A 27915-nucleotide genomic window follows, 5' to 3' on the forward strand; every position below is an offset into this window, starting at 1 on the left:
AGAATAAAGCCCACAGCATAGTGTCTATGTGGCAAACATTCATTAAGTTTTGGCCATTATCCATATTGTTAAACTAATGCTTTACAATGGACACTTAATACACAGTAGATAAAGAAAAAATGCTTGTGTGCATAATATCCCAGGAGTTAGAAACTGGTATAGACTCATTTTCCTTGTGAGTATAAATTTGGCATGATTGAGACTCAAGCAGTGACATTAAGTAATGCTTACCCATGTGATCAGGGTCAGCTACTCATTAGTTATATAGACACCAATTTACATCCATTTTATCTCTTCAACACCCATATTTAGTTTGGTAAATGGTAAAGTTGAAGCACCTAAGAAATGCTAGTTTTGCCAAATTTTCTTGTACTTCAAAGCAAAACAATCCTTAGACTAAAAATGAGACAAAAAGAAATACAATCTAAAAACAAAATCAAACCAAAACTCCTTAACTATCTTTTACCTTCCTTTTGAAAAATACTAAGTTTTTCATTTGCCCAAGTTATGTTGGCTCCAAAGATCCTGCTTTTTAAATTGCCACGTATACAGGGTGAGGAAAAAACATGAGAACACAATAAGGCCAGTATATATTCAGAAAAACAATCAAAAGTTTCTAATACTAAAAAGTTTCCTTATAGGTAAACTAACCATCAAGTGAAAAAGCAGACAGATGATCAGAACAAATGTTATAATTCTTAGTATGAAACAACAGGCATATCACCCAATAAAGATTACGAAGTTTAAGGAACTTTTCTCTGAGGAATTACCGTCACCAATGAGTCTTACCTATTTGCAGACTGGTTTAAGCTGAGGGCTCTACAACCAGTTGAGGACATATAAACAAAAATAAAACAAGCCAGAAATATACACAAAGACAATTATTTAAGACCTTTATTAACAGGTGCTTGCAATTTGTTGACTTTTTTGAAAAAATCAAGTTGTAAACTTTTATTACAAATTAAAAATGAGGTTCTTAAAAATCTCAACTTGACCAGATATGAAACAATTTAAAAACCTTTAAAGGTGCATTGAGAAAAACCAGGCTTTTTAAAAAACACGTTTGTCATTACCAAAAAGAGACGCTTTAGGTAAAAATAATAAAAACCCCATGCTGCATAGATATGCAGATAGTTCTAGTTATCTGGTCAACGGGCAAAAAGCAAGCACTTAAGGTCTTCAGCTCCAATCTTTTGTTCATTTCTTATTGCTGGAATTTCATATTCACTTCTTCTTGCTGGATGACTAAACTGTAAGAAAAAAAATTAAGTATTACCTTGTACCAATTCACTGCATGCTCATTTAGTGTACCAAATGCTCCAGGTCACATTTAGCTAAGTGCAAAAAAGGCATTAACAAATTTCTTACTGGGTTAATCTAAGGACAGTGATTTACAACAGGTGTGGACATTGCAGAGTACTAAGAATGGTTTACCTGTGGATTCTGGATGGCCTTATGCATGAAAATAGTACAGAGCAAAAATACTACTGATAATTCAGAGTCAGAGACAATTACATGCCTCCAAATATTAATTAAAGAGCTAGATGGAATGGAATCCCTTAATTTTGGAGTTTAAGGGTAATAAAGAACGAAAGCGAATAATAAACTAAAGCAACAAGAACATAAATGTATCATCATTTGACATGTTAGAGAATTAACAGTCTTATAGGCTCTTTAAATAAGGCAGGAGTCATTTTCCTAGGAGTTGTCTTTTTTTTTAAACGAACAAAACCTCCTGTCTTTCCCAACGGCAAAAATAAAGCAATTAAACCCCACAAATTATTAAAGATGATGTGCTGCTGAAGCTGTCACTTTCCCCAAAAAGGCTGTATTAATCATCATCATTACCCAGGTTAATTCTAGCAGTTATTTCATCTCTTTTAGAAAATGAATAAATAACAAATACAATGTAATTAATATACTTCAGAGCAAGGTTTTAAGACCTTTCCTCAGCCTACTGGTGAAATCACAAAATTTACTCAGAAAAGCTGACAAAAGGTTTTACTATTTAAGACAAACAACATGAAGACAGGTCTCCTCATGTTAGAATTGAGATGGCTGAGATGGACCCAAGTATGGCCCTGATACTCAACATTCATAAATGGAATATTTCGGTGATTTAAACTGCATGGAGAAAACTGTAAATAAAAAAACCGGTCACTCTTTAATCTCATAAACTCCCCCACCCCGTTTTTCATTTATAAAATGAAATGGGCACCACTCAGGACTGAATCACTTAAAGTGGCCAGAAAGCCATTTAAGCTTTATTTACCCGGATGATGGTAGAGATGGTAAGCCGGCATTTACTCAGCCCCGCCCTGCTCAGCCTCGGGAGCGGACGAATTCTCAGCTGGTGGATCGGCTGCTTTTGTCTCTTTGCCATCTTGTGGTTTAGGGTTTTCTGGGCGTCTGCGTCGGTAATTGAAGTTACGGCGGTACCGACGTTGAGGTGGCTGCTGACCTTGGGTCTCATCTCCTTGATTTTCCTTATCATCTTCATTGCCATCCTCTCTAGGCTGTCTTTGGCGAGGAGGGCCCCTGGAATCAACATTGTGCAAACATGAAATAAAACATTCTTTCTTCAACATACCACTTGCAGTGTTACAGTTTAACACTTGGAACACTCCACTAAATGTCCAATTGTTGCCATCCTATCAAGTGATATGCAGCCAATTTAACAACAATAAAAGGGAATATCTGGTTCACGAATATATCACTAACGGAGTACAGTGATTTTGTACAAGCAGATGAAAGCATAAATTGGAAAACGAAAACTAGTTTTAACAGACTCTGGCAGATGTTTGGTCCACAATAAAATCTATTTAAAAGTTAATAAATATAGAAATTAATCAACAGAAATAACCAATAGTGGCAAGTGGCACAAAGTCATCAACACTTTTATGACATTTTTAAACATTAAACATGTCTTTTGGTAACCAGATTTGAGAAGGGATGAACACTTGTTAAAAAGACAGCAACTTGGGAGGACAATGGTGGCTCAGTGGCAGAACCACCATTTGGTAGGCAGCCTCCAGCCTGCCATGCTGGAGACCAGGGTTTGATTCCCGGTGCCTGCCCATGTAATAAAACAAAGAAACAAAGAACCCTCCCCCCCCAACCAATATATTTAAAAGTACACAGCAATCATCAGTCAGGGAAAAATAAATCTAAACCTGACAAGAAAACATGCTTCATACCCATTAGGATGACCACAAACAAAGAATAGCCAAATACCATCATTAATCAGATATAGGAGATAAAAGGGTAAAACCAATGGGGACTTTCAAATGAAAGTTCTAGGTCCTAGGAGAAAACGCTAAGGTAACAAATGAATTGTTCTTCAGATCAGTTATTTCCATTAAGTAACAGAGTAAGTTAATGAATATGAGAAGCAGACAGTAGGACAAAGAGGACTGAATAATACTTTGTATACACTTTCTTTCAAATAAACAAGATCAGAAAAGAACCTTTAAGAAGTTTCCCCCATAAGCCTGCTCTTCTCCCAGTCTCCCCATCTCAGTACATGTTGCCACTTTTCACTAAGTTGCTCAAGTCAAAAAATTAAGAAGATGGACACCATTAAAGGATATGGAGAATTTGGAACCCTTCTCCATTACTGGTAGGTATATAAAACACAGCAGCCTCTTTGGAAAACAGACTGGGTGTTCCTCAAAAAGTTAAATGGTTACCATTCAACAATTTCACTCCTAAGTATACCCAAGAGAACTGAAACTCTGCATAAAATTTTGTACATGAGTTACTGCTATTATTAACAAAAAAAAAGAATAAACAACCCAAAATATCCATTGATTTGATGAATGGATAAAGTGTGGTATGTCCATTTGATGTAGTATTATTTGGATTTTTAAAAGCACAAAACATGGAAGAAACCTTGAAAATATTACACTAGGCCACACACTGCATGATTCCATTTATATGAAACATCAAGAACAGGCAAATCCATAGTCAAACTATATAGTGGTTGCCAAGGGCTAAAGAAAAAGGAAATGGGGAGTGAAAACTAATGGGTATGAACTTATTTTGGATTACACTGCAGGTATGCACCATGAAAGATGCAACAGATGTTTTTGTTCACTGCCATATCCAATATCTAGAAAAGTAATTGCTATAGTAGGCATTCAATAAATATTACTCCTTCGGTTTGTTCACTCATCAATTGCTATTAATAATAGTTGGCCTGAATTCAGGGAATGACTTTATCTTAACAGCTAAAACTGGGAAAGGAACAGTTAGGGTCCAAGAAGTTAGTGTCCATGCCTTTGAAACTGGAGCACATGAATGTATAGGAACAACTAAGCTTAGAACATTTCTGGCATTTCATAGAGAAAAACAGCCGCCCCCCCCCCCCATTAGAACCAAGTAGACTAGTACTAGAATAACATTCAAAATGGATGAAACAATTGAAGTATTCTCAAGCCATTCCTTTGCTTGCATGGACCTCTACTGAAATTCTACGACTGAAAAATTGTTAATATCTAAAGTAAAAGTTCCTATTACCTTTAGATAAGCATCAAGAGAGCCAAGGAATTGGCTGGCTAAATAGTTTAAGAAGTTCTAAACTCACTGATAACTTCATTGTAAACTTGAAAGCAATTGTGAGTCATTATTAGCACTTATCTAGCATTGTCAACTATTCTATCCATTCAAAACAAGACTATTAAGTCTAACAAACCAAAAGGCAAAAGCTTTGACTACACAGAAGAAGGTTAAGGCTCTGTATCTCTATGTTTCAAGGAAAGAATTAAATAAATTCAGGTTTGTCAAAAGGCTGCACAGAAAAACCGACAATATTTCGAACAGTAAAACCGAAGTACTCAATTGCATAAAAATTATATGCTATTAAATAAAAATTTTATGCCATTTTTAAGGATCCCACTGAAACTTCGCAGCTCTCTAGCATAACAAAAAGGTAAGCCAAGGATTCCACTGTTGACAATCATGGACTTAGTAAATAGCTACCAGGAGAGCCTATTTTAGATCACCTTAAAAAAAAATTTTAAAAAATGATATTGCTTGTAATATTTCAATAACATATCTAGGTTTACAACATTTGAACCATGGTTCAGTTCAAGATCCAATCTATCAGCATCAAAAATAACCTTCATTCAAACGGCTAAATAGATAATTTACCACTGCACAGTGAAGATCCCATCTATCCCCAACATCCATCTTCAGGTCGTTGATACCTGAGTGGTTCCTGAAGCCACAGGGGTTATTTTTCATGATGGCTTGAGTGTTGGAAATCTCCCATTTTAATGCACCAGCTGAAGCCAGAGCCCATTTTCATGAATTAAAAATACACTGATAGTATAATCTCAATTGGGATTAATTCTTAAAAATTAGTACTCTATCTTTAATATAGTGATAAAATTTGTATATGGAAACCCCTTATATCTTGTAGAGTCATCACAATGTATTTAAGGCTTTGTGCACTTCTACAGCAATAAACTTGTTTCTTAAAACTTATTTGGGATTTTCCCCAAATTTCTCTAATTCCCTAATGATACTTAAACATATCTTCTGTTAAAAAAGGATCCTCTAGGGCGGTACAACAGTGGCTCAGTGGCAGATTTCTTGCCTGCCATGCTGGAGACCTGGGTTTAATTCCTGTTGCCTGCCCATGCAAAAAAAAAAGAAAAAGAAAAAAAAAAGGACCCTCTAACACCCAAGTAGGTAGGCTGGTTGTTTAATGTTGACCCTAGGATTGGGTTTTAGCCCCAAAATATTAATTCGTAATGGAGTGATTTCACTTTACAACTTCAGGGTGACAACCAAAACCTATACATACCTAAGCCAGTAAGTGATTAATAGAAAATTATGCCATGTCAGAGATAAAACTTGACTCTGTTGACTTCAGCTGTGCCACGATGCAGTTCAGACATGTCTAATGCTTATTACTTTTCTCCCTCCCAATGAAGCAGGTCCCAAAGATTTAACTTATGATTTAAACTATTTTCTATTACCTGTTAAAGGAAAGAAAATTTGGAAGACCACCCCCTCATTAAACAAAAACCAAACTGTAAGAAAGTAGACCTCATTTATATAAACTGCTTCTAACCAATGCCAGCAAAGAGAAGACATTCTCAAAGACTACTGACTTCATTTAGATTAACCTTAGGCATCTGATGAAAGAAAATGTCAAGTTGTCCACAGACATATTACTTCAATAGACTGCAGGAAAAGCACAATGCTGCTGAGTTCCAATATTAAGTCCTATCATACACTTGAGGAATTTTAGATACAAACAGATTAATATGGCCCATACCTGCGGAATCGTGGTCTATAACCCCGATACATATTCTGCCTCACTGGTCTACCTTGTTCTCCTGCACCCTGGTTGTCAGCACCCTGAAAAGACAATGTAAATCAAGCTTACTGGATCAGTAACATAAGAGAACCCAACCAGACAAATCTAAAGTCTGAACACAAAAGTTCTAAAATAAGAGTCTAAATTATCTATTCATTGTGAGCTTATTGTGATTATTCATCCCTTAGGTTATCAGGAATAAAAGTATGCTTTCTGCATGATTACTATTTTGACAAAATGTTTTTCTAAGCTACTTAATGTAATCTTTCAATTTTTACAAGTGATACTAGCCACTCATTGATAATAGGCAAACAATGAGAAGAACCATGATCTCCTTCAACTTTCTTTGGAAAAATACCAATGCTCACTTAATGGAGTGCCCTTAGAAATTATATTCACGAAAAGACAGTTCCAATTTTGGGAAGGAACACCATAAAATGGTTAAAGCATCAATATATTATTGCTGATCCTTTTAAATTTTGGTGAAACTTACCTCCATCACTTCTCCTTGCACAGGAGGGTTGGAATACTGTGGTCGACGCCCATAGGGTCTCCGCATGTAGTAAGGTGGGAATCGTCGCCTGCGGTAGGGCCGGCGTTGTTGGGCCTGGCCTTCGGGAGCACTCTCTGATCCCTCGTTCTTTTCCCCACTCTCACTATTCTGGTAATTTTGCTGGTAATTGCGTGGAGGACCCCTACGACGTGGATAACGTCTATAATGGTTACGGTCTGCTGCGTATTTACTGCCTTGCACTGGAACTCCACCAGGGCCTGTGACGTTTGCTGCCTCCGCCCCCTACAAAAGCCATTATTGTATTATATATTGATGGTGACAAAGGAAATCACTTAACTTTCAAAAAAATTCACACAAAGCAAAAAAAAAAAAAGAAAAGAAAAAGATGTCTATGTGGCCAGGGGTGCATTGAAATATCTAAATCAGTTCCTCACTGTTCTGAAGAGATTGCCCTCTAACTGCAGCCAGCACATAAGGCTTGATGCACCTGAGTTCATGTCACCTGACCCATCCATCCACATTAGAGCCACCATCCTAACGGATGAGATCTCCAAAATATTTCCGTACTGAAGTCAAACCTTTACACAAAAAGCATCCTCACCTTTTCTCCTTCAACAACATCAAACTCCACAGTTTCTCCATCTCCTACACTGCGAAGGTACTTCCTGGGGTTATTCTTCTTTATGGCAGTCTAGTAACATCACATTCCAAAAATAGATTAACAGGGGAGAATAATGTGCTTTTTCATTCAAAATGTACCAGAGTCAACATTATTTTAGCTTGGATTTACACTTAATCTTAAAATCAGCTTTAAATAAGACCAGATCGTCAATTAGTTTAGGAAAACAGGGACCAATGCTACCCCCAACCTCAACCAAATACTCCAATCTTACAAGGCCCCAGCATTTTACCACTATTTTCAAAAGAAAAACAAGTAAATTAACACTCAGGACATATACAACAATATATTTATTTTTAAAATGCTTTTTGCAAAAGCACTATATGTGGCTTTGAACAAAATGAAGATATCCACCTATCCCCCAAAGACTGCACTTAATAGTAGAAGCTAGCCCCACACCAGGGCCAGTTTAGATGACAGGCAAGTTTGGTTTTACAAGCGTCAAAAGCTGACCAGACCAACTTTGTCCCTGTGTTACAATATCAAACTCAATCACAAATGTCAACCAAAATCCCTTCCAACCTGTTTGTGATGATGCTTTTATAGAAATGCAATTCATCACATGTATTAACTATGCCACTTTTTATATTATCTGACTGCATGGGGGCAATTGGCTCTTATCTCCCCAGAATACAATAAATCTCACATTATAGATGTGTTACTTAATACTTCTACAGACTGTCAAAGAAAAATAAAAGGGGAAGAATAATACCTCACATTTTTATTCCAACTTTTACGAAGTTCTTTCACACATTACTTACTCAATCTTCACTATCAACAGATAATGTGAGGTAATATTATTCCTTTTTTTTACAGATAATTAAACAGGCCTTTAAAAGTTAGATGACTTGCCCCAAGTCACACAGCTAGTAAGTGGCAGAGTGACGACTTTCCTAAATCCAAGTCTTGGGTCACCAAAACCCATGTTCATTCCACTACATCACAGCAGTATCTATTATAGGATCACTCATACATGTCTGTTCCAAAGGAGGCAGGACAACTAACAAATCTGAGGCCAGTTAAGCTAAGTTGCCCAGAATCAAAGTCCCCTTGATATACCACTAAAACCTAAACAGCCAGACACAGTGCCGAGAAACAACTAAAATGTTGAAACCACTTCAAAATAAAGAGGAAAGCATATTGGTGACACCTTGTGGGTCAGCAAAACTGAGTGACATAAATTCAGTCAAATAAATGATCTCATCTGTCATCTAAACTGTCCCGTAGTTTTTATACCTTCACATATATAGCCAACTCTCAATTATCTGCAGTCATAGGGGATAGCAGTAGCATAAGTATAGATAATTAAAATTCCAAAGCTCTTTCTTAGTCAACATTTTCAACCTACCCACCTCTCCCTGCCCTCCTCCCAAATCCAACAACCCCTGAGGGTTGCTGACAGGCAGCAAGACTGACAAAGTTTTGCTGTCTATTGTTCAAACATGTGCATATTCTTTTGAACAAGCAGGAGGGAAGTAAGGAACAGTTGTTTTAAATGTCCTACTGACACTTAGCATTTAAATGTCTCCATACTTACACTGGACTCTGTAATCTGACAGTTTTGGCTATACTTAAAATTGGCCTGGCACCCCCCTCCCCAAACCCTACAAAGTATTAGCTAACTCAAGACAGTTCTTCCGAAGGATGTTGCCTTCCAGGCTTACACCTGCCTGAATGGAGGTGTGACTGTATAAACTGACTTTAGGTTGTTTGATTTCTGGGTTATAGTAAGCTGCTAATATTTCTTAAACAGTAATTTCTAATACAAGTAGACAGTATTTCAACAGTCTCAGAGAAAAAACTGCATAACACATATATACAAATGTACATATATATATAAAAATGTATTTTTCAAATCCATTTCATATCTACGAGAATGAATAAATCCAACGGAGCCTACAAGTTTGAAATATTAATTGTTTATTTGGCAGTGGCTTACTTTAAACAACAAATTAGCTCCTTAATGCTTGAGTGTTTTTCAAAACAATTCCACTTAAATGTTATCTGAGGAGAAAATTTTGCACATATCCTAGTTTTTTCCTTCCAAAATATTGGAAGTAATGTAAAAATTATTTAATGAGTAATTACCAACTTTGCCATACTGCCTGCTGACTTAACCTTAAACTAATGAAGATTTCTAAAACTTCAAGCTCTCCAAAGGTAAAAACTCCTCTCCCCACTCAAAGTGCTTTCTAATACATAGAAGGACCTATGCTAACTTTGCAATTTTCTAGCAACCATTTCAAATTAATACGCTCTACAGCTCTGTCCCACTTCCCCCCATGATTACTGTATTCAGTCCTTACCACAGGAGTAGTCCTAACAGCATTTGTAAACATCTTGCCAAAGTTTGTATACTTATAGCAACATTATTCAAGTTAGGGTTCATAGAGATTATTTACTTATTTGAAAGGTTGAAAATTTATGACAAAGAATTTAACAGACTCAACAATGTTTTTTTTTTACAGCTATTAACAAAATACCAATTTGAAGCACCTATTTAATTAGACTGCCAACACAACCTTAACTTCAATGTGTACATGTAAGAGCTACCACACTTGCTGAAGGAACTAAAAATTGTTTTGATGGTTGGACATTTTAAAAATAACAATAGCTGAAAAGATATACATACTTTTCTTCTCACAAACCTTGAGCCACAAGTAAAAATATCTACATAATCACTCACCTGGTGTACAAACACATCTTCCTTGGTGTCATTCCTGCAAGACAGAAAAAAATCATGTTGAACAACTACAAAGTAAGAATATATTTCATATTACCAAAAAGTAAGAATATATTTGGCAATTTGTGTCCCTCCGCCCCCCAAATATTTTCCTACAGCTCTTCCAGAGACTTTTTGGCTGCAAACAAGCTATAGGGCGGGGGGCAGAAGCTACAAAGAAAGAGTCCCGAGTTGTTACCTCACTAATTGTACAAGAAATCAAAATGCGACTTATGAAGCCATTAAGAGGGTAGAAGTGACTAGATAACATACATTCTGCCATTCCTCACCCTGTTAAGTATTTACAGTGTTCCAGCACATCCCACCCTTACCTCTGGAGTATGGTTGTATGCAGCACGCAAAAAACAGATATGATCTCCTTCCACTAATAACTATCTTCCTTCCTTTCTCACTTCACCCTCAGTCACTACCTCTTCATCATTCCCAATCTAGCTCAGTCATAAAAAAAAATCATAATCAAGTACAAATGGAACACTACCAGTATCTGTATCACTTATATGCCAAAGCATAACTAAGGTAGTAAAGACTCAAACTTTTAAATAGCACACACACACTTTCACTTCTTATTAGACAACATTTTACGTCAATTGGTAGTCTACTCAAACTGTTGCTAAAGAAATATGGTTGAAATATTTGGTTCAAAACTTAAAGAACAGGAACCAAATCATCCTGTAGGTACAGGAGCTAGCAAAGGCTTTTCAGTAGAGTAACGGTGACCTAAGAAACGGAGAACAACTTGAGTTTTTAGCTTGGGAGTTTGGATTACGGTGTTAACGCTAAGAGCAAAAACCACTGGAGAAACATTTCCAGACCTTAAGTGACAATTCCTCCCCCCTATTCTTTGTCAGTAGGTCAGAATGTGAAAGGGTCAACTTAAAATGGCAGTGTTTAATGACGGGGTAACAAAGGTTACAGTGAACTGGACTAAAAGCCTTACTGAATGAATTCACACAAAATCAATTTCTTTCAATTCTAACCTGAAAGCTATAGCTTTTCATAACATGAGATCATTTTAAATTTATGGAAACATAATAATTTTAAACCTTAAAAACCCAAACAAACAAACATAATCAAAACAAACAAAACACAGGAACACTATAAAAACTACAAGGTAAGTGAATGAAAACTTTCAAATTTGCTGGATATTAGAAATACCCAGGGACTGATGGTCACAATGTCCACCTGTCAGATAGTTCTGCAGGAGTGACAACCAGATAAGAGTCATCACTTATCTCCAACATGACTGAATTTCAACCCCTACCGCCCTAAGGGCTAACTCCAATAAAGAATGAGTAGAGTAGGAAAGGTACACAAAGCCTAAAGTAGTGATTCTCGACAAAGGCAATACTGCCCCCAACAGGGCTCTTAAAGTTGTTTCAAGTTAGGGAGCACTATTTGTATTTGTAAGAGGCAGTGGGAACGAGAGTGTCTGGGTGGATCAGATTTGCTGATGACTATGTATTTCTGGTGGCACTGACTAGTTCACTGTCTCCTGGTGTAATTGTAAACATTATCAAATTACAAAATACTGCAAATATTATGCAACCCAATAAAAAAAGAGAGAACTCAAATGGCTCACCAAGAAGCAGTTTTAACTATTAGTTATTAACGTACTGGGGGAGGCAGTGAAGTACCTTCTGCTTTTACTATGCTTTACTGAAGGATGAGGTTATTGACAAGGTAGGCTAGTTTATGAGCTCCTTTCTTTCCACTGCACTGTCATCAAGTGAATGAGGACCGAGACTGTGCCTCATTCTTTTGTCACTAGTGGCTCCACCTATCTTCAGGTCATGGTAAATGCTCAAATTAAATCTTTAAATTTACTGAGTATCTACTATCAACTAGGTAATGTTCTAGGGCAGTGACTGCCGATAAAGCAGTAAATAGTGAGCAAGACAGGTGAAACTAGGAAACAGTTTCAAAATGCATGGCTGTTTTCAGCAAAGAGAAGCAGAAGTTGTCATTCACATTCAGGCACTGGGTCACAATGACACACAAAACCAATACTCCTTACCCTTATGGAATTCACAATCTAGTGGATGCAAAGAGTGCAGAATACCCTCATCCTGAGAGACTAAAAGCTATATAGTAAGAATACACTTGTGGCAACTTTTCGTATTAAAACTCATTACTGGCTTTTTCATATTTTTTAGCTTCTCTAATTTCTATTACTTCATAATTTTGTCCTATTAAGTTCTTCTTCCTCTAATCCCCCACAAGTCAAAATACCTAGAATGAAAGAATAACAAGTCTACAGGCTTCATATATTCATTCCCTTAAATAAAGACATTTACTTTGTGCTAAGTGGCAGAAATAAAAATAGGGCGTGGTCCTATCTTCAAGGATTATCATCAAGAAGGCCACCATTCAACTGGAGGCAGCAGCTGAATTATAAACTACAGTTTAGTTATATGCAATAGTATCAGCCTATTATAGCATATCAAGTCATACTTGAACTTACGAAGACAATTCTATAAAAAGGGAAGAAAGCTGATTTGCACCCTTGAGGTACTGATTCTCTTCTGTGGTATGGGAAATTAGTATCATTATTTCCACTTGAATTTTAAAAGGAGAGAGGTGCGAGAGGCAGTAAAGAGAGCACAGTGGTTAACCTTAGAAGCGTAGGTTGGAATCCCGGCTATCCCATTACTAACTACATGACCATGGACAACCTCCTTATCTGCAAAATGGGGATAAACAGAATTTACCTATTAGGTTTTTTCAAGGATTCAACTGATTTTCTACAAACCTGGCAAATGGTTTGGTCATTTTCTTTTACTTTCTCTTCTTTTTAAACGCAGTCATCACCAAACCAAAGCCTATCCATACTGTTGCCAGCCAGTCACGTAGAAGGCTTATCTTACTTGCAGCCCTGTGTCTAGAACACTTCTATCATAGAAATACAATGCATATAAAATATGCAAGTTTGTTTTCTAGTTGTCATAGTTTGGAAAGTAAAAACAGGTGAAATTAATTTTATTAAGACATTTAACCCAATGTAACCAAAATACTATCATTTCAACGTGCAAACAATACATAAAAAATTTAAGTCTTTTATATATTTTTTTCACACTAAGTCTTCAAAATACAGAACATGCCAATTTGCATGCTGTTTTTACTAAAAATACTTGATGCATATTTAGTTCAGAAGATTCAATTGAAGAAATAGATTCACATAACCAAGCTGTTTAAAACAAATAGTTCAAAACAAAAACGGAATTAAGTAACAGTTAAAAAAAAAAATTCAGTTCCTCAGTTATTGTGTCAGTTTGAACAGATTTATGTACCCTAGAAAAGGCCATGTTGTAATCCTAATCACAGTTTTGTGGGGGCAACCATTTCTTCTAATCCCTATTCAGCACTATAAATTCAAAACTTGATTAGGTTATCTCCATGGAGATGTGACCCACCCAATTGTGGGTATTAACTTTTGAATAGAGGGAGATTTGACTCCACCCATTCCACGTGGGTCTTGATTACTTTACTGGAATCCGTTAAAAGAGGCAGCATTTTGGAGAAAGCTTGAGAATGAGAGCAGCAGAGAACTACAGAATCCACCTGCCAGTGACCTTTGGAGATGAAGGTTCCTGGGGGAGCTTCACAAAGCAGGAGTCCTGGAGAGGCAGCTAGTAGATGTCACCATGTTTGCCATGTACCTTTCCAGCTGAGAGAGACACCCTGAACTTCATTAGCCTTTCTTGAGTGAAGTTAACATCTTGTTGGTGTCTTAATTTGGACATTTTAATAGACTTGTTTTAATTGGGACATTTTCTCAGTCTTAGAACTGTAAACTGGCAGCTTATTAAACTCCCCTTTTTAAAAGTCATTCTAGTTCTGGTGTATCAGCTTCTGGTGGCTACCAAACTAGAGCAGTTACACTAGCCACATTTTAAGCGTTCAACAGCTACTTGTGGTTAATATCTGCATTATAGGTCTAGAATACTCCAGCAGTACCACCCATTCTTCCATTTTCCTGCAGTCAAGTTTACTCTTTCTGTTATATTCTTCCACTCCAACTCTTGTTGACATGGGCAACATTTATCACTGAAAATTCTGAATGATAAACACACCCCACAGGCTTTCTTACCTATTTATAAGTTTAGTACTCTTTTTCTCCTATTCAGATGTGAACACAGAAATGACTTCAAAGGAAAAGGAATTTCACAGACAGCAAGGGGCTGAAGCAAAAAAGTGAGTAAGATGTTAAGTCAGGAGAAACTTACAAAAAGGAAGGAATCCTGCTAGGATTTAAAGAGAAACTGGAAGCACAATCTCCTTCAAAAATTCCTAATGTAGCAAGAAATAAAGTACAAATGGGTAGCAGCACTGAATGTCTATTACATTAAGTCTAACTAGTTTGAATAGGGTCTTAAAAATAGCCAAAATGTACAAATACAACCTGACTGAAATTGTTATTCAGGCTTAGGAAATTCTAACAGAAATATAGGAGAAGGATGATAGAGTCTCCCAGTAACTATAAGCCAAATCATTACTGTAGTTTTCTGACCACTTAATGCCTAACAGCTTTAGAGAGTTGCAACCAACGTTTGGGGGTGGGCAGAAGGGAAGATTATTTGCCACTATGCCATAAACTATACTTGCTTGTCTCACAATATAAAGCAGCAAAAGGGAAAGTACTGTGAATGTCCACTCTAGAGTCCATCAAGGCAGAGTTAGGAAGGACAATATGAGAAAAGCCAACATTTCGTGGTTGAAAAATGTCTTTATTTTAGCTCTATACGCATAAAAGACACCCTAAAGTTTTATAAAACAGAATTTTTGATCAATCCACAGTATTGCCCTAAATGAAACAAAATGTGTTTATTGTTATTTTGTTTCACATAGCCACACCAAGCTGTTAGCACAATCTGCATGACTGCCTAAACTTACAATCCTAGTTATAAAACAAAACCTGAGGATTCAGTGTCCATTTTCTACCATTCTGCCTTAAGTGGGCTGGATTGTAGATGCTTCCAAGGGCTGAAACGGATAGTAGGAAACTCAACAACTACAGCCACAGTACCAGGAAATCAGAAGATACTCACTTGGTTCTATATTCTAAGAGATTTTAAGATGAAAGGGTTTTACCTTTGGGTGGGGGGAGAGAAGGAATCACTACATAGTGACAGAATATTCCTGTTCCAAGTCACACATCAGTGACTTGTGAACATGAATGACTTCTGGCAAGATTATGATCAGTAGCCAATACAGCAGCATATAAATCAATCCCAAACTGCCCTGTATACAAAAGCCACTGTTGTTTCAACCAATACACAGCCTTTTTAGACTGCCAATGTGCCCTCTCCTTAGCACCCTCCACTTCCACCCCAACAGCCTTTCCTTAGCAGCACACCACCAAGAAGTCTTAAAGCCTTCCCTTGTGTCACAGCATTTAGTCAATTATGTTATGGACTATTCTTGACTTATGTGGCATAGAGACAAATCAGTTATCAGTCTGATTTTAACAGCTCAAGACACCTGGCAATCATCTTTCCGGAGGTCTACAAAAACCTTTTGCCCTTCAAAACCCTTTCCATTTTACAAAAATTTTACAAAAATGGAAAAGACTCTTCCTTAGCTCACAGGTAGGTCACATAAAAACAGGATAAACAGATTCAGAAATGAGTATATAAAGTCCAGTATCCTCTCCCCTTAATGTTGAAGAATTAACTTAGTCTATACTGTGAGACAAAACCCTTTAACTGATTTGTAAATCTTACCTGTATGCTAAACTAGAACTTCTAACAGTACATGACTACATAAAAAACAGGCAGTAAAAAGCTTTTCAAATCTGGGAAACTAGCAGCCAGCAGAAAGGCACTCCAATGACATGCTAGAGATTGTAAGTTATCAATAACATTAGCTATTTCTATTATCACCATTGTGTGAAATAAGTCACTAACTCAGTTTTGGAATCCCCAAAAGGAAGGCTCCCAGTAAGTGAGCAGATGTACTGTAGACTAACTATAGCATTATTGGAAAGAGAACAGCTAAGCTTTTTCCTAACCTGATTTATCATACATCTTCCCTAGATCATGTTAATAAACACAGATGTACATACAGACTAGAAAGGGAAGAAGTTAGCAACACAAGAAAACTAAGACTGATACAAACTGTGGTAAGAATGTATTATTTACCTAAAGTGGATACTAAGGATAATCGCCTAACACTAAAGGCATTTATAATACAGGTCCAAAGCTACCTAGTGTTCAGATTTTATAAGATGATAATCTGCAATTTTTTGGTTTATCTTCTGACTCCATTTTTTTTTTTTTAAGATACTCTACTGTCAAACAAAACAACTGGGGGTAGACTTAGCCAATAGGTCATCAGTTAGTGACCTCTGCTCTAGTTGATTTCCTTCACTCTGAATTTCTTGTTCACCCCCCAAACTTTAGAATAATCACCTTCTTAAGTACCAGGAGTACAGAAAAATATTCTTATCTATAAAGACGTATATCCAATGGAAAAATGAATTGTTACTGACATGCCAATTTCTCATGAGTATGGTGAGCATGGATTAATCCGTAACAGCTTGAGGCAAAAACAGGTTTCTAGACTTAAAATCTTAAGAACCTAGAATAATTCATAGAAACCAGAATTACAGCAATCATTTCAAACACGGTAACCCCCACTTTATACAGAAATAGCACATGCACCTCCCACACTCGCCCTAACTGGGAAACCCAGTTCTATCAGTTCAGTCTGATATTCGTCCTACCACATGAACTACATATTGAACCAACTACTAGCTCCCAAAACGCTATTTTTTAAAGATACATTTTCCTCAATCAAGACAAACCTCTTCTTTATTTAACTGAAATCAGATTTTACAGCATTTTATTCAAAAGCCACAGAATCATTAAAATGACTAGTTTAGAAACATAAAGCACACTTAGACCTGTTAATCTGACAAAATAGCTGAGGTGAGGTCAATCCAAACGCTCAGCAAATGCCAATTTACATTTAACTTGGTTTGGGAGATGACCAATTGAGTTGACTGCAAAGCCAAAACGGAGACATTCAAAGAATAGTATCTCATGGCATAACTATTTATAATATGTAAAGAACTACTTTTACATCTTGCATATAAATTATTTACTTTGAAAATATCATAACCTGTGCCATTTGAAAAAAATGCAAAAAAACCCAAAAGGCACATGCAAATTAACAGCCTCTTCTAATGTGCACAAGAAATAATGACATTATCAAGGATTAAAAGCAATGTGTCTCAAGGTGTGGCCCACAGACTATCACCTGGAACTCTCATTAAATCAGGTGCTCTGAAGGAGAAATTAGGGTATTCTCTTCCAAGGTAAGCACACTTAATTTAAAACCACTGGTTTAGAGCTTAGACCAGAAAGGAGAATCAGAGTAATATGAAATACTAACTGAAACACTAATAATTGAGAGATCAATCAACTAAAAAGTAGTCAATCAATGATGTAAATGGATTCTCTTCCTTCTTCCCTAGCAATCCATCATCAAAACATACAAAACTGATGAGAATATGTAGCTTTGGCCTGCTACAGTATAAAAGGTGAAAAATTCCTTAAGATATTGAAGAATCAAAATGTTTTCCCTAAAATGCAAATTGGAAGACAGACCATCAAATGCTTATCTCTTTTACTTCCAGTGTTTCCTCAATATTTTATGGTTGACTGATGAATGCTTTTTCATTCATCAATTATGTCAGTCTTTAAACTTGATCTTGCCCATTTGGTTTCCTGCAGTACACTGTACATTTCAAACATTCTACTTTTACTTCTTACTCTCAAACATGCTTTTAACATCTACCTGTTTAAAGCTTTCTAAAAGAAGAAAAAAAAAATGCTGACATGGTGTTACATATCCTACCTGTAAGCCCGAGATCCCCGTTAATGTACACTGCTCTACACCCATGTATCTGCACTACTCGCCTTGGCAGCCATCTTGAAAATGATGCCCGGCTCACAAGGGAGATCCATGCAGAGTGCTGTGAATCAACTGCACGTTCCCCATCACTATTACTACAGGCAATTTTAAGGATAAATGCTGAAGGTGTTTTGTAACCACACCTTCAGATATGAAGAAATACGAAGAGCCACACACTTTGGCATCCGGACTAAAGCCGTCTAATAACATATAGCCAAGACTTTAAAATAATTTGATTTAATATTATGGCTCGACTTTGGGACAGGTAAGTAGGAGAAACAAAAATTATGGACGGGTACGGACTATTTTCTTCCACAAGTGTTACTTAACCCTATGAACAAATAAAAATAAATAAAGCAACACACCCTTTTGTTAAAACAGCTCTAATAAAAGATTTCATGCGAGGTATTTAAAAGACAGCATCTACTGGAACAAAGGCAGTATAATCTTACAATAAGGATGATAAAATCGCATACACTTAACGTGTCAAAACATCTTACCACAAGAGGTTAACATGTTATAAATAACCTAACGGGGCTCCTTCTCAAAACCATTTCAATAAAAATTCAATAAAATATACAAAAAAGATGAGAAGAACAAAAACGTTGTGGACCCGAATATAACTGAAAAATTCGTACTGGACCATAGTTTCTTCAGTTTGTCCTAACCTGCTACGGTATGGCTCAAACACTCTGCTTGCCTTTTAAAAGTGCTTTGTGCCCCAATGAAGCCTCAGAAGTTAAGATACAACTGCAAAACAAAGAAAATCTCTAGATCACTATTCCTTGCAGTCATCAAGGAAAACGAACATCACACTAATACACTAGAGGTATCACACACCCTGAACACGCGTGTATCTCCATATCCTTAAAACAATAAAGCCACGCAAAACCTACAGCCGGAGTAGAAAACATGCAAGAGGATGGAAGCTTCAGTGACGGTCATCTCACCTGTTGATGAAACCATATCCGTTTCTTACATTGAACCATTTTACTGTTCCCAAAACCTTCGTTGCTGGAAAAAACAGACAAAAAAAAAACCCCACAATTACCAGGTATTCTTTTTAAAAAAGCCACACTTCAGCATCCGGTCCCTCACACGCTTCCCAGCCGCCCGGGCCGCGGCCACCTGACAGCCTTTCCCTTCAAAGCCCGTTTCCAGGACCTTGCTACCGCCACCAGGACGCTTTAACGGAACACGTGGGTTAATTGGATGGCCCGGTACGCCCCACGGGCAGGCCTGGGGCGCGGGTCCAAGATGGGTGTGCGAGAAGACAGCGAGAGAGCACGTGAGGGAAGGGGAAACCGCCCCGGCCCACTCCGGCCTGCGTAGGCGGCACGCCGCGCCCTCAGGGTACACGCGGAAGGGAGCTGGGTGGGGGAGACAGGAACAACGGCGGGCGAGGACCGGACCCCGCCGCACACGCGGTCGGTGGCGCGCGCGCGCCTGCCGGGCACGCGGGCCGGCGCCGGGGAGTGCGCGCGTGGGGGGGCGTGGGGGAGGGGCAGCCGCGCGCGGCGGAGTCGGTCCCTGCCCGCCGCGCGCTCGCCTCCTCGCCTCGCTTCGGGTAACGGTTCCGCGGCCAGGCTCCCCTTCTGCCCCACCCCCGTCTCCATTCGGCCCTCACCGATGACCTTCTTGTCCCCGCCGGCAGGCGCCGCCGATGTGAGGCCGCCCGGGACGCCGCTCCCTGCGCCGCTGCCCGTGGTGCCGGGCTTGGTGTCGGCAGCGCTGAGGGCGGGGGCGGCGGGGGGGGCGGCAGGCGGCTGCTGGGTCTCGGCCTCGCTGCTCATGATTGCGGTGATGGTGACTAGGGCCGGCTGCGGCAGCTGCGGCTCCTCCCGGGGTGTGATGGTAACTAGGCCGGCGGCGGCGGTGGGGCTGCTCAGGGCTCTCTGGGGTCCGCTCTCCGCTCCCGCTACCGATCGAACTAGCGAGAATGGCGGGACAGGCGGGATAAGCCCTGTGATCGGCCCGCCCTAAAGATGTTCACTGGCCAGCAGTGCTGTCAATCCCACCACCTGACCTCAACTTCTGGCCCCTATTGACTAATACTTTATCACTCCTCTACTCTCATTGGCTCTTAGGCGGCTAATTCGACAGACCTACAACCGTTCTTGCCTCCGCCGCCGCCATAGAGACCGGAACTAGAATTAGGGTAGAGTCACCACGAGAACCATAGAGAACCAGAGAGGGTGGGCAGAGAGAACGTGACTTTCACGAGGGTGTAGTCCGCACGGGCCTCTACGTCCTGGGTTGTGCCAGCCCAGAGGGAAAGGCGCGGCCAAACGCCTGGTCCGGAATTACCCTGCTTGACCTGCGGCGTGGAAGGGGGCCCAGTGACACCTTAGCCCCTTGTGGAGGGACTGCCAGCCTCCCTCCTTCCCTGCTCCATATATGGTCCTGTGAACTCAGTGTTACCGCGGGGATACAGCGGGCTTTCCATAATGGCCGCATACACGGGGAACAGCGGAGGGTTTCTCCAGTATCAGACTTAAACGTATGCATTCGAGAAGAGTCCGCTTTGGGCGGCGCAGTCACCCTCAGGGGACCGCGCGGGCTCTCAAGCCCCCCCTGCTCAGCATATTTAGGGAGGTGGTGGGGGCTGCTGTGTGCTCCCTGGAGACCGCGTTCCGATCTATTTTATCTGGCATATAAGGAATGTGCTTTCCTGAGAATTCACATCTTTTTTCAGACTGATTTCAACTCGTATTTTGAGCAAACTAGGCATTTTTTCTTGCGTTTTGTCCTTACAGCAGCCATGTGAAGTAGGGATTACTGTCCACGTTTCACAAACGATAAAATTGAGGCGGAGACCTGATGTTGCGTAAGTCCTCCGGCTCCATTCGTTCTTTATTAAGCGTCTACTATATGCTGGAGATGGAATAAGAGCGAGTCAGTTTCTGCCTTCTGGAATTCAGTCTGGAGATTTGGGCAGAAATTTGAACATCCCGTTTCACGCCACGGTTGTTAAAGCACAAAGCATCTTGGGAGAGGAGGAACGCAGGGTGAAACACTGACTTTGCAGGCGCAGGGCGGTTTATGCGAAGCCCCCCACCCCCACCCCCACCCCAAACAAGACCAGATGGTTGTCTCAGGGGAACTGCGAGTAACGTAGTTGAATAAAGCTAGAATGAAGACATGGGGTTGTAAGAGGTAGGCAGGATCAAATTAGGAATATTTTTAGTTTTCCCCCAAGGGCAGTAGTGAGAAGAGTAACTTAAGAGTTGGAAGCTAGAGACTGGGCATGGCCTTTTTAAAATGGCTGCTGAGTGGAAAATGAGTTGCGGATGGGCAAGAGAATGGAAGCAGAGAAAGTTGTGAGTTGTGATGGGAAAGGTTACTCCTTGTCCCATCAGTAATATCTCAGCCTGTCAATTCCATCCCCTAAGGCCTCCCTGAACCAGTCCTAAAAATCTCTAAGTCAGTCCGGTCTCTTATTCCTACTGCCACTACTCTAGTTTAGGCCATCATCAACTGTTATTTACAGTCGGATTAGGCAAACTTTAAAAATGAGGACCATATAGTAAACATTTTAAGCTTTGTGGGCCATTCAGTTCTATCTCAACTACTCTACCATTATAGCTTAAAAGCAGCCATGGACAATACATAAACAAGTGCAGCTGTGTTTCAATAAAATGTTATTTTATGGACATTGAAATATGAATTATATAATTTTTACATAAAAGATTGACTTTTTTCCAACTATTTGAAATTTTTAAAAACCATTCTTAGTTCATGAGCCATAGAAAAACAAGTGTGATCTGGCTTGCTAGTCAGTTTGCTGACCTCTGGTTTAGAGCATTAGCCTCCTAACTGGTTGCTGCCACCCCCCAACACACACACTGCTTTCTTCTTACAGTCTCCACCTCAACCACCAGAATGCTCTTTTGAAAAAACCAATCTGACCTTGACAGTCTTAATGTCTTCGAGTAACTTCCATTACCCTTGGTATAGTCCAAATACCATAATGTGGTTTATAGGACTCTGAACCAAATTAAACTCTTACCTTTCCACTCTTTCAATTCTTGCCCAATCTTCCAGGTGATCTTTTAGTCATTGCTTCCTTTGGGCTACCCCCTCAGACTATAACATTATTCATTTTCCCCTTCATTTTGCTTGGTTAACTCTTCAACTTTTAGGTCCTGGCTGCTTACTTATAGAGTACTAGATGTCACTCAGGTGTTTCCCCCGTGTGATTATATTGATAGCATCCTGTACTAACCCCTTCCTGATACTGTATTGCTCTTAAGTCTTCCTTGACCACCTAGCAATGTGCTTCATATATAATAGCTTGATATGTTAAACGAATGACATGGTGTGGAAAATGGTTTGGAGGAGGCAGCACTGGAAATAAAAAGGTCTCCTGGGTAGCCGTATTAGTAATACACATGAAAAAGAAGGCTTGGAGCCACAGTGTGGACGGAGAGAAGCAGGTGGATTCCAAAGCTGCTATTCCAATTCTAGGTGACTTTTGACTGTTGAAGTGAGCAGCCTTTGCAATTGCTTTGAAGGGATGGCTTCTCAAGCAGAATACAAATTTTGAAACATGTCTTTAAAATGTTACTTTAAAGTATCACTACTTATCCAATTACTTTTTACTTTTTCAAGGGGCTTTCTCTTTATGCTCCTCCAATGTGTAGATGAACTTCTTAAGACAGAAAAGCTAGTTTCCTTGTAGTCACCTCTATATTAGCACTACTGGAGCACCATAAGATAACATAATATGTGGAAATACATCTTTCCTTCCAAAGTGAGAGCTCCCACTCCAAAGTTCTGCTGATCCTCCTGCCATTCTGAGGGCTCACTCATATTGCTCAGTGGCCTATGGTGACCACAGCACAGATAACCTCACTGCCTAGCTTTTAGTGATATGAAGGGCAAGAGTGTTCAAGAATTTACTTTGCAAAATAACTTTCACCTTCTTCCCCATCTCTAACAGACTCTTGTCTAAGAACACAGTTCCCTCTTCCAGGAAAGCCCTCTCCACCTTCATCTCCTGGCTATTTCTAACCAATTCATTAATAATTACCTCAAACGTCAGTCTTTCAAGAAGCCTTCTTTGACATCTTCCTCTTACCTGCAGTCTCTCCACTCTACTCCCATAGCATCTTGTACATACCAACATCATCATTTATTCATGCAACAAATACTTAACTGAGCACCCATGAGACACTAGACACCTCCTCCAGGTGCTGGGGGCAGTGGGGGAGGGGACACACAGCAGTAAACAATTTCCTGCCTTCGTAAGGGCTCACATTCTAATTCCACCTTGAACTGAAACTGTATCTGTCTCCTGTCACACGCATGGGCTACATCTTACTCATTGTTGCAACTCCAGTGCCCAGGACAGGGACTGGCATAAAATGGAGGTGCCAGGTATGACTGAACTCAACTAAATAGTTAGCCCATAAGAATATCAGCTCAGGAACATATCTGCTCATCCTCCTTCCCACCTCTCTGCCTAGTTAACTGAAGATCTGTCTTCCTCCAGTTCACAGTCCCTTCCTTCCCTACTGATTGCTCTGGTCCCTGCTTACTTGGCTACAGAGAGTTCTGAATATCTACATTGTAGGGTCTTGTATATCTCACATCCCCCCTTGTCTCCCAGTATACTGAAACAGCATGTTTAACCAGATTCTATCATAGAATTTGGCTCTCTGCTACCTCTGCTGCAGTAACCTGCTGCCAGTAGGCATAGATAGCATCCTGTCCATGAGATGGGAATAAAGTAGGTAAAGTCAGGAATGGGAGAACTTGTAAAATACTTCATGAAAGGAACACCAGAGAACTTTTTTCTTTTCCTCTTAAACATACTCAGTGGAATCTTTTTATGGTGAGGTATTTTCAAAGACATGTTACTGTTTCTAACGATTCCTTCATATCTATTCTCTTTTATTTGACCCTTTCAGAAAACTATGAGGCAAATCTAGGTATTATCCCCATTTTACAGATGAGGAAACTGAGCTCAGAAAGGGGAAGAAAATTTCTCAAGAACACCAATAGTTTAAATGACCCTGGATTCAAATTGAGATTTTTGACTATATTATTACCACCACTTCATGACCAAGACACATTCTACTAAATGGTCTCATTAAAAAACATCCCAAGTTAGTGACTCTTTTCCCATGGTCCCCAGAATTAACCGCATTAAACCTACTAGGAACACCCTTGGAATAAATATTGCTTTAAGTCCCTAGGCTTTGATTTCTTTGTCACATCAGCTACGAGGGGACTACTACAACAGCTTGCAATTCTAAGGCATCAACTATACATAGCAAGGGCATGGCTCTGGTCCATGCTGGCCTCTGGGCAGAGACAGTCCTCCCAGCTGAAGCTGAGAAGTGAGGAGATAGAGGCTGCTAATACAACCATTTAACAACAACATACATAGCAAAAATAAAAAACACAAAATTTTATTTACAGTTGAAAACTTAAACAAAGAAAATCCTGGGTCCTGAATCAGTGATACTTCCAAGGTCTCTTGAGCAAATGGAGGAGCAGCAGGCAGGAAAGCAAACTCAGGGGTCAATCCAGATGCTCTTACTCAAGGGAGGTCTACAATGGCAGAGACGTGGAGGTCAGTAAAGTCAGTAAGCAGCTCAGAGGAAATGGAAGGGGACATTCCTTGAGAGAGATAATGCCCCCAGCTATCATCTACACTTCTAATTCTCTTTTCCTAAGAGAGCAGAACCAGTCTGATTCTTGACATAAACCAGACCTTCGGTTTCCCAGAGCAAAATCGACAGGTATATTAACACAAGGAATCAAGAAAGATCGAAGGAAGAAAGGAACTGACACTTATGGCCAAGCCTATCATCTCATGTCACTTAGCCATATGAGCAAACTACGGGTCCAAATGGTTTAATGATTAGACTAAGGTCACAAAGCTAGAAAGTTGTAAAAAGCTTCCTGGTTTACTTGGCTCCAAAGCCTGTGTCCTTTCCATCAGACTCTGATGGCTCTCTGTGGAACTCCAAAACAATCTTGCAAATTTTAGTCACAGTGGTAAAGAGAAAGGAAAGTCCATACCCTTTGTTTATAGCCTTGGAGTTAGCTGTCCTGAGCAAACAAGGCTAGTACACTCAGATACTGCCGCCTCCACCCTCTCCAAACGTAGCCACACCCCTCCTCCTGAGGACAGTGTTTTCCTGGTTGTTGTGCTGCAAGTTCAGACATTAGTTTAACGCTAGGCCCTCAAGGAAAGTATATAAAAGGGATTACACTTTACAAGTTGCAAGTTGCTCAAGAGCCTAAGCATCATCATAGGCCAGGCACTGTGCTAGTCAGCATGGTCCCTGCCCCAAGGAATTCTCAGTCCAGCAGAAAAATAGATCAACAAATTTGTTATACATGTGTTAAATGCTATATCAGAGGGAAGAGCCAAGTGTTGTGGGAGCATCCAGGAGGGAACCACTGACTCAACCTGGACCTGGGAGAAGGTGGAGGGACCAGGGAAGGATTCACAAAGTAATGTTAGTCACAGCTGTGGGCATGCTTCTTTTACAGTGGTTGAAAGAAACTAGGATTCGTTAAAACCACATGTAAGTATGCATTTCTATTATAAGATATATGCTCAGTGTAGAAAATTGAAGCATAAACAGGAAAATCTCTTTGCTATCTCTACTTAGCAGAAGTAAACATTATTAACAGTCTGCTATATATCACTGCAGAAATTTCCAAAAGATATTCAAAATAAATAGTATCATGTTTACATAAGGTACTACATCTTGACGTTGTCACTTAATTTACCTTAACAATCGTGTCAACACAAGACAGATCTACCTCTTTATTTCTGTTAAGGCTGAACAGAATTCCTTTGAAGGGATGTACTTCAATGTGTCTAAGACCTGGTTAAGATTTAGTGAGCTTCACCTCTGTATTGGATTGGTCTGGAATGGAGCCAGACATTCTCCCCTCCCCTTCCTTTTCAGCTGGCAGGGCTTTTGACTTTGGGAGCAGGGAACAAACAGTGCCACATACCCAGCAGGCATGCAAATATTTGCTGCCTAATCTGGTGCTCTTTAGACTCATATGGAACCTCTTTTCTTCTTTTGCCTGGGCTACCATAGTGGATTCCTCAATGGTTTCTAGCCCGTCTCCCACACTGCTACCAGAATAATTTTTTTAAATAAGAAAATTCAATCATAACACTACCCTGCTCAAAATCCTTCAGTAGTCCTACTCCCCTGGGTCTTTTTTTAAGGGTCAGGTTTCCCTTTGAGTGTTTTAGGAATACAATGGACACTCTCTCCAGGAAAACAAAAACAAAAAACCCACAACTGTCTATGCTTCCTGAAGCCCATCTCCCACCCTTAGGATAACATCCTAACTCCTTAGCCTGGCACAGTGCTCACAACCAGCCCTGGCCTCCCTCCAGCCTCATCTCTTGTTATTTGCTTTTCATACTTTGCTGTTTTGGCCACACTGAAGTTGATGCAGTTTCACTAACACTTTGTTTATTCCTCCCTCCTTGTCTTTGCACATGGTGTTTCCTTTGCCTGTAATGCTCTCCCAGATTCTAATTCTTTCTTGTACTCAGCTGAAGCATCATCTCTTCTGCCGTCTCCCAAATCACCCCAGGCAGACATAGGCCCTCACTTTTTCCTGTATCTTGTCCTGAAGTCTCTAATCTAGTGTTTTATTGTATTGTAGATGCCAGTTTTCCTCTGACACTCTGAGTTCTTTGAAGGAATGAACTGGGCTTTTCAAATTTGTATCCCCATATGTAGCACACAGCCTATCTTAATTAGTGCTTAGTTGTGGAATGAAGTTAGTGGCCCAAATGCCACTAACATGCCTTTCATAATCTTCTCTTGCAGGAATGACTCACATCTTCAAGTCATTCCAGAATATGGACAGTGAGTCCTGAACCTCAGTTATTCAAACAGCCCACCCACAACCACTACCATATCCATCACCACCAAGGACAATGAATTTTTAACCTAATCAGTATTTGAAGTTCAATTTTGTCTTCTTTTAAGCTATGATGTCTGTAAAAGAAGTGTGTTCATTACATGTTTGTTTATAAGATGCAAATATTAAAATAAAAGACCTTCATCCCAGCACTACAAATCGCAGTGTTTCTCATACTTGTCTAACAAAAAGTATCTAGGATGCTCGTTACAAACATAGCTTCCTGGGTCCTACCACAAACCCATTCAATCAGACTCTCCAGGGGTGAGAGAACCGGGAATTAGTTGGTTTATCAAGTACCTCCAAACAATTCTTATTTTTAGGGGAATTTGGGAAACAGTAAACTAAAGAAAGCTTTTTATCACTTGGTAATACCAGGTTTGGGGATTATAAGGAGTGGGATAGCAATCAAACTGGTAGGGCTGCCAGAGCTCACAGCCACTCCTCTTTCCAAGAAACAATCAGGTTTTCAAAAGAGAAGTTTTCCCAGTCCCCATGTGTATCTAAGCAGTGAAGAACCCAGTTTAGACTATACTAGAAGAATCCTGAGGGTCAAGGTTTGTTTATGCTATACCTAACCAAATCAATCATAAAAAGCTTTCACAGGACCCACTGAGATAAAACCAAGGTTTCTACCTCTAAAGCAGCACAGAAAATTTTATTTTCACTAAAACTAAAGTCAGGACCTAGGAAGATGAAACACAAAAGAGTTCTGGAATGAAATGTTCCATAAGGAGGTACAGTTGATCAAGTGACCTCACATGTCTTTTATCTCTTCCCTATCTTCCTCATCTCATATTTCCAGTGCCCAGGCACAGGCC

At 39.6% G+C, this 27915-nt stretch overlaps 2 protein-coding genes and 1 long non-coding RNA gene across 5 annotated transcripts in view; 1 reads left to right on the forward strand and 2 right to left on the reverse strand.

Moving 5' to 3' along the window:
* Positions 1–876: 876 nt before the first annotated feature.
* On the reverse strand, positions 877–20297 carry YBX1 (Y-box binding protein 1). 2 transcript variants are annotated; one of them, XM_077150028.1, is made up of 8 exons: positions 19806–20296; positions 19129–19192; positions 10208–10241; positions 7444–7533; positions 6822–7124; positions 6287–6369; positions 2273–2538; positions 877–1250 (listed from the first exon to the last, which is right to left on the reverse strand). In XM_077150028.1, the coding sequence occupies exons 1-7, from the start codon at positions 19969–19971 to the stop codon at positions 2304–2306; spliced, it is 975 nt and encodes a 324-aa protein (XP_077006143.1). In that variant the 5' UTR covers positions 19972–20296; the 3' UTR covers positions 877–1250; positions 2273–2303. The 2 variants fall into 2 exon arrangements, with proteins under 2 accessions (XP_077006143.1, XP_077006144.1); XM_077150029.1 differs by lacking the exon at positions 7444–7533 and having other exon boundaries at positions 19806–20297.
* Positions 19694–27473, forward strand: LOC143674398 (uncharacterized). The gene is made up of 4 exons (XR_013171029.1): positions 19694–19745; positions 20935–21005; positions 25688–25722; positions 27001–27473. It is a non-coding gene; the product is annotated as an uncharacterized LOC143674398 (long non-coding RNA).
* The window catches only part of PPIH (peptidylprolyl isomerase H), a 30232-nt gene continuing 26886 nt past the window's right edge, over positions 24570–27915 (reverse strand). For both annotated transcript variants that reach the window (XM_077150033.1, XM_077150034.1), the window contains one exon: positions 24570–24736. The gene's annotated coding sequence lies outside the window, so the exon portion shown is untranslated. The remainder of the gene's footprint in view (positions 24737–27915) is intronic.

This window comes from Tamandua tetradactyla, chromosome 2, assembly GCF_023851605.1.
Source record: "Tamandua tetradactyla isolate mTamTet1 chromosome 2, mTamTet1.pri, whole genome shotgun sequence".
Lineage (NCBI taxonomy): Eukaryota > Metazoa > Chordata > Mammalia > Pilosa > Myrmecophagidae > Tamandua > Tamandua tetradactyla.

Coding starts and splice junctions, on each gene's coding strand:
- YBX1 (XM_077150028.1), bottom strand. CDS start 19,971: ATGAGCAGCGAGGCCGAGACCCAGCAGCCGCCTGCCGCCCCCCCCGCC. Junction 19,193..19,805: donor CGGGGACAAGAAGGTCATCG/GTGAGGGCCGAA, acceptor TGTTTTTTCCAG/CAACGAAGGTTTTGGGAACA. Junction 2,539..6,286: donor TATAGACCACGATTCCGCAG/GTATGGGCCATA, acceptor TGTTGATTCCAG/GGGCCCTCCTCGCCAAAGAC.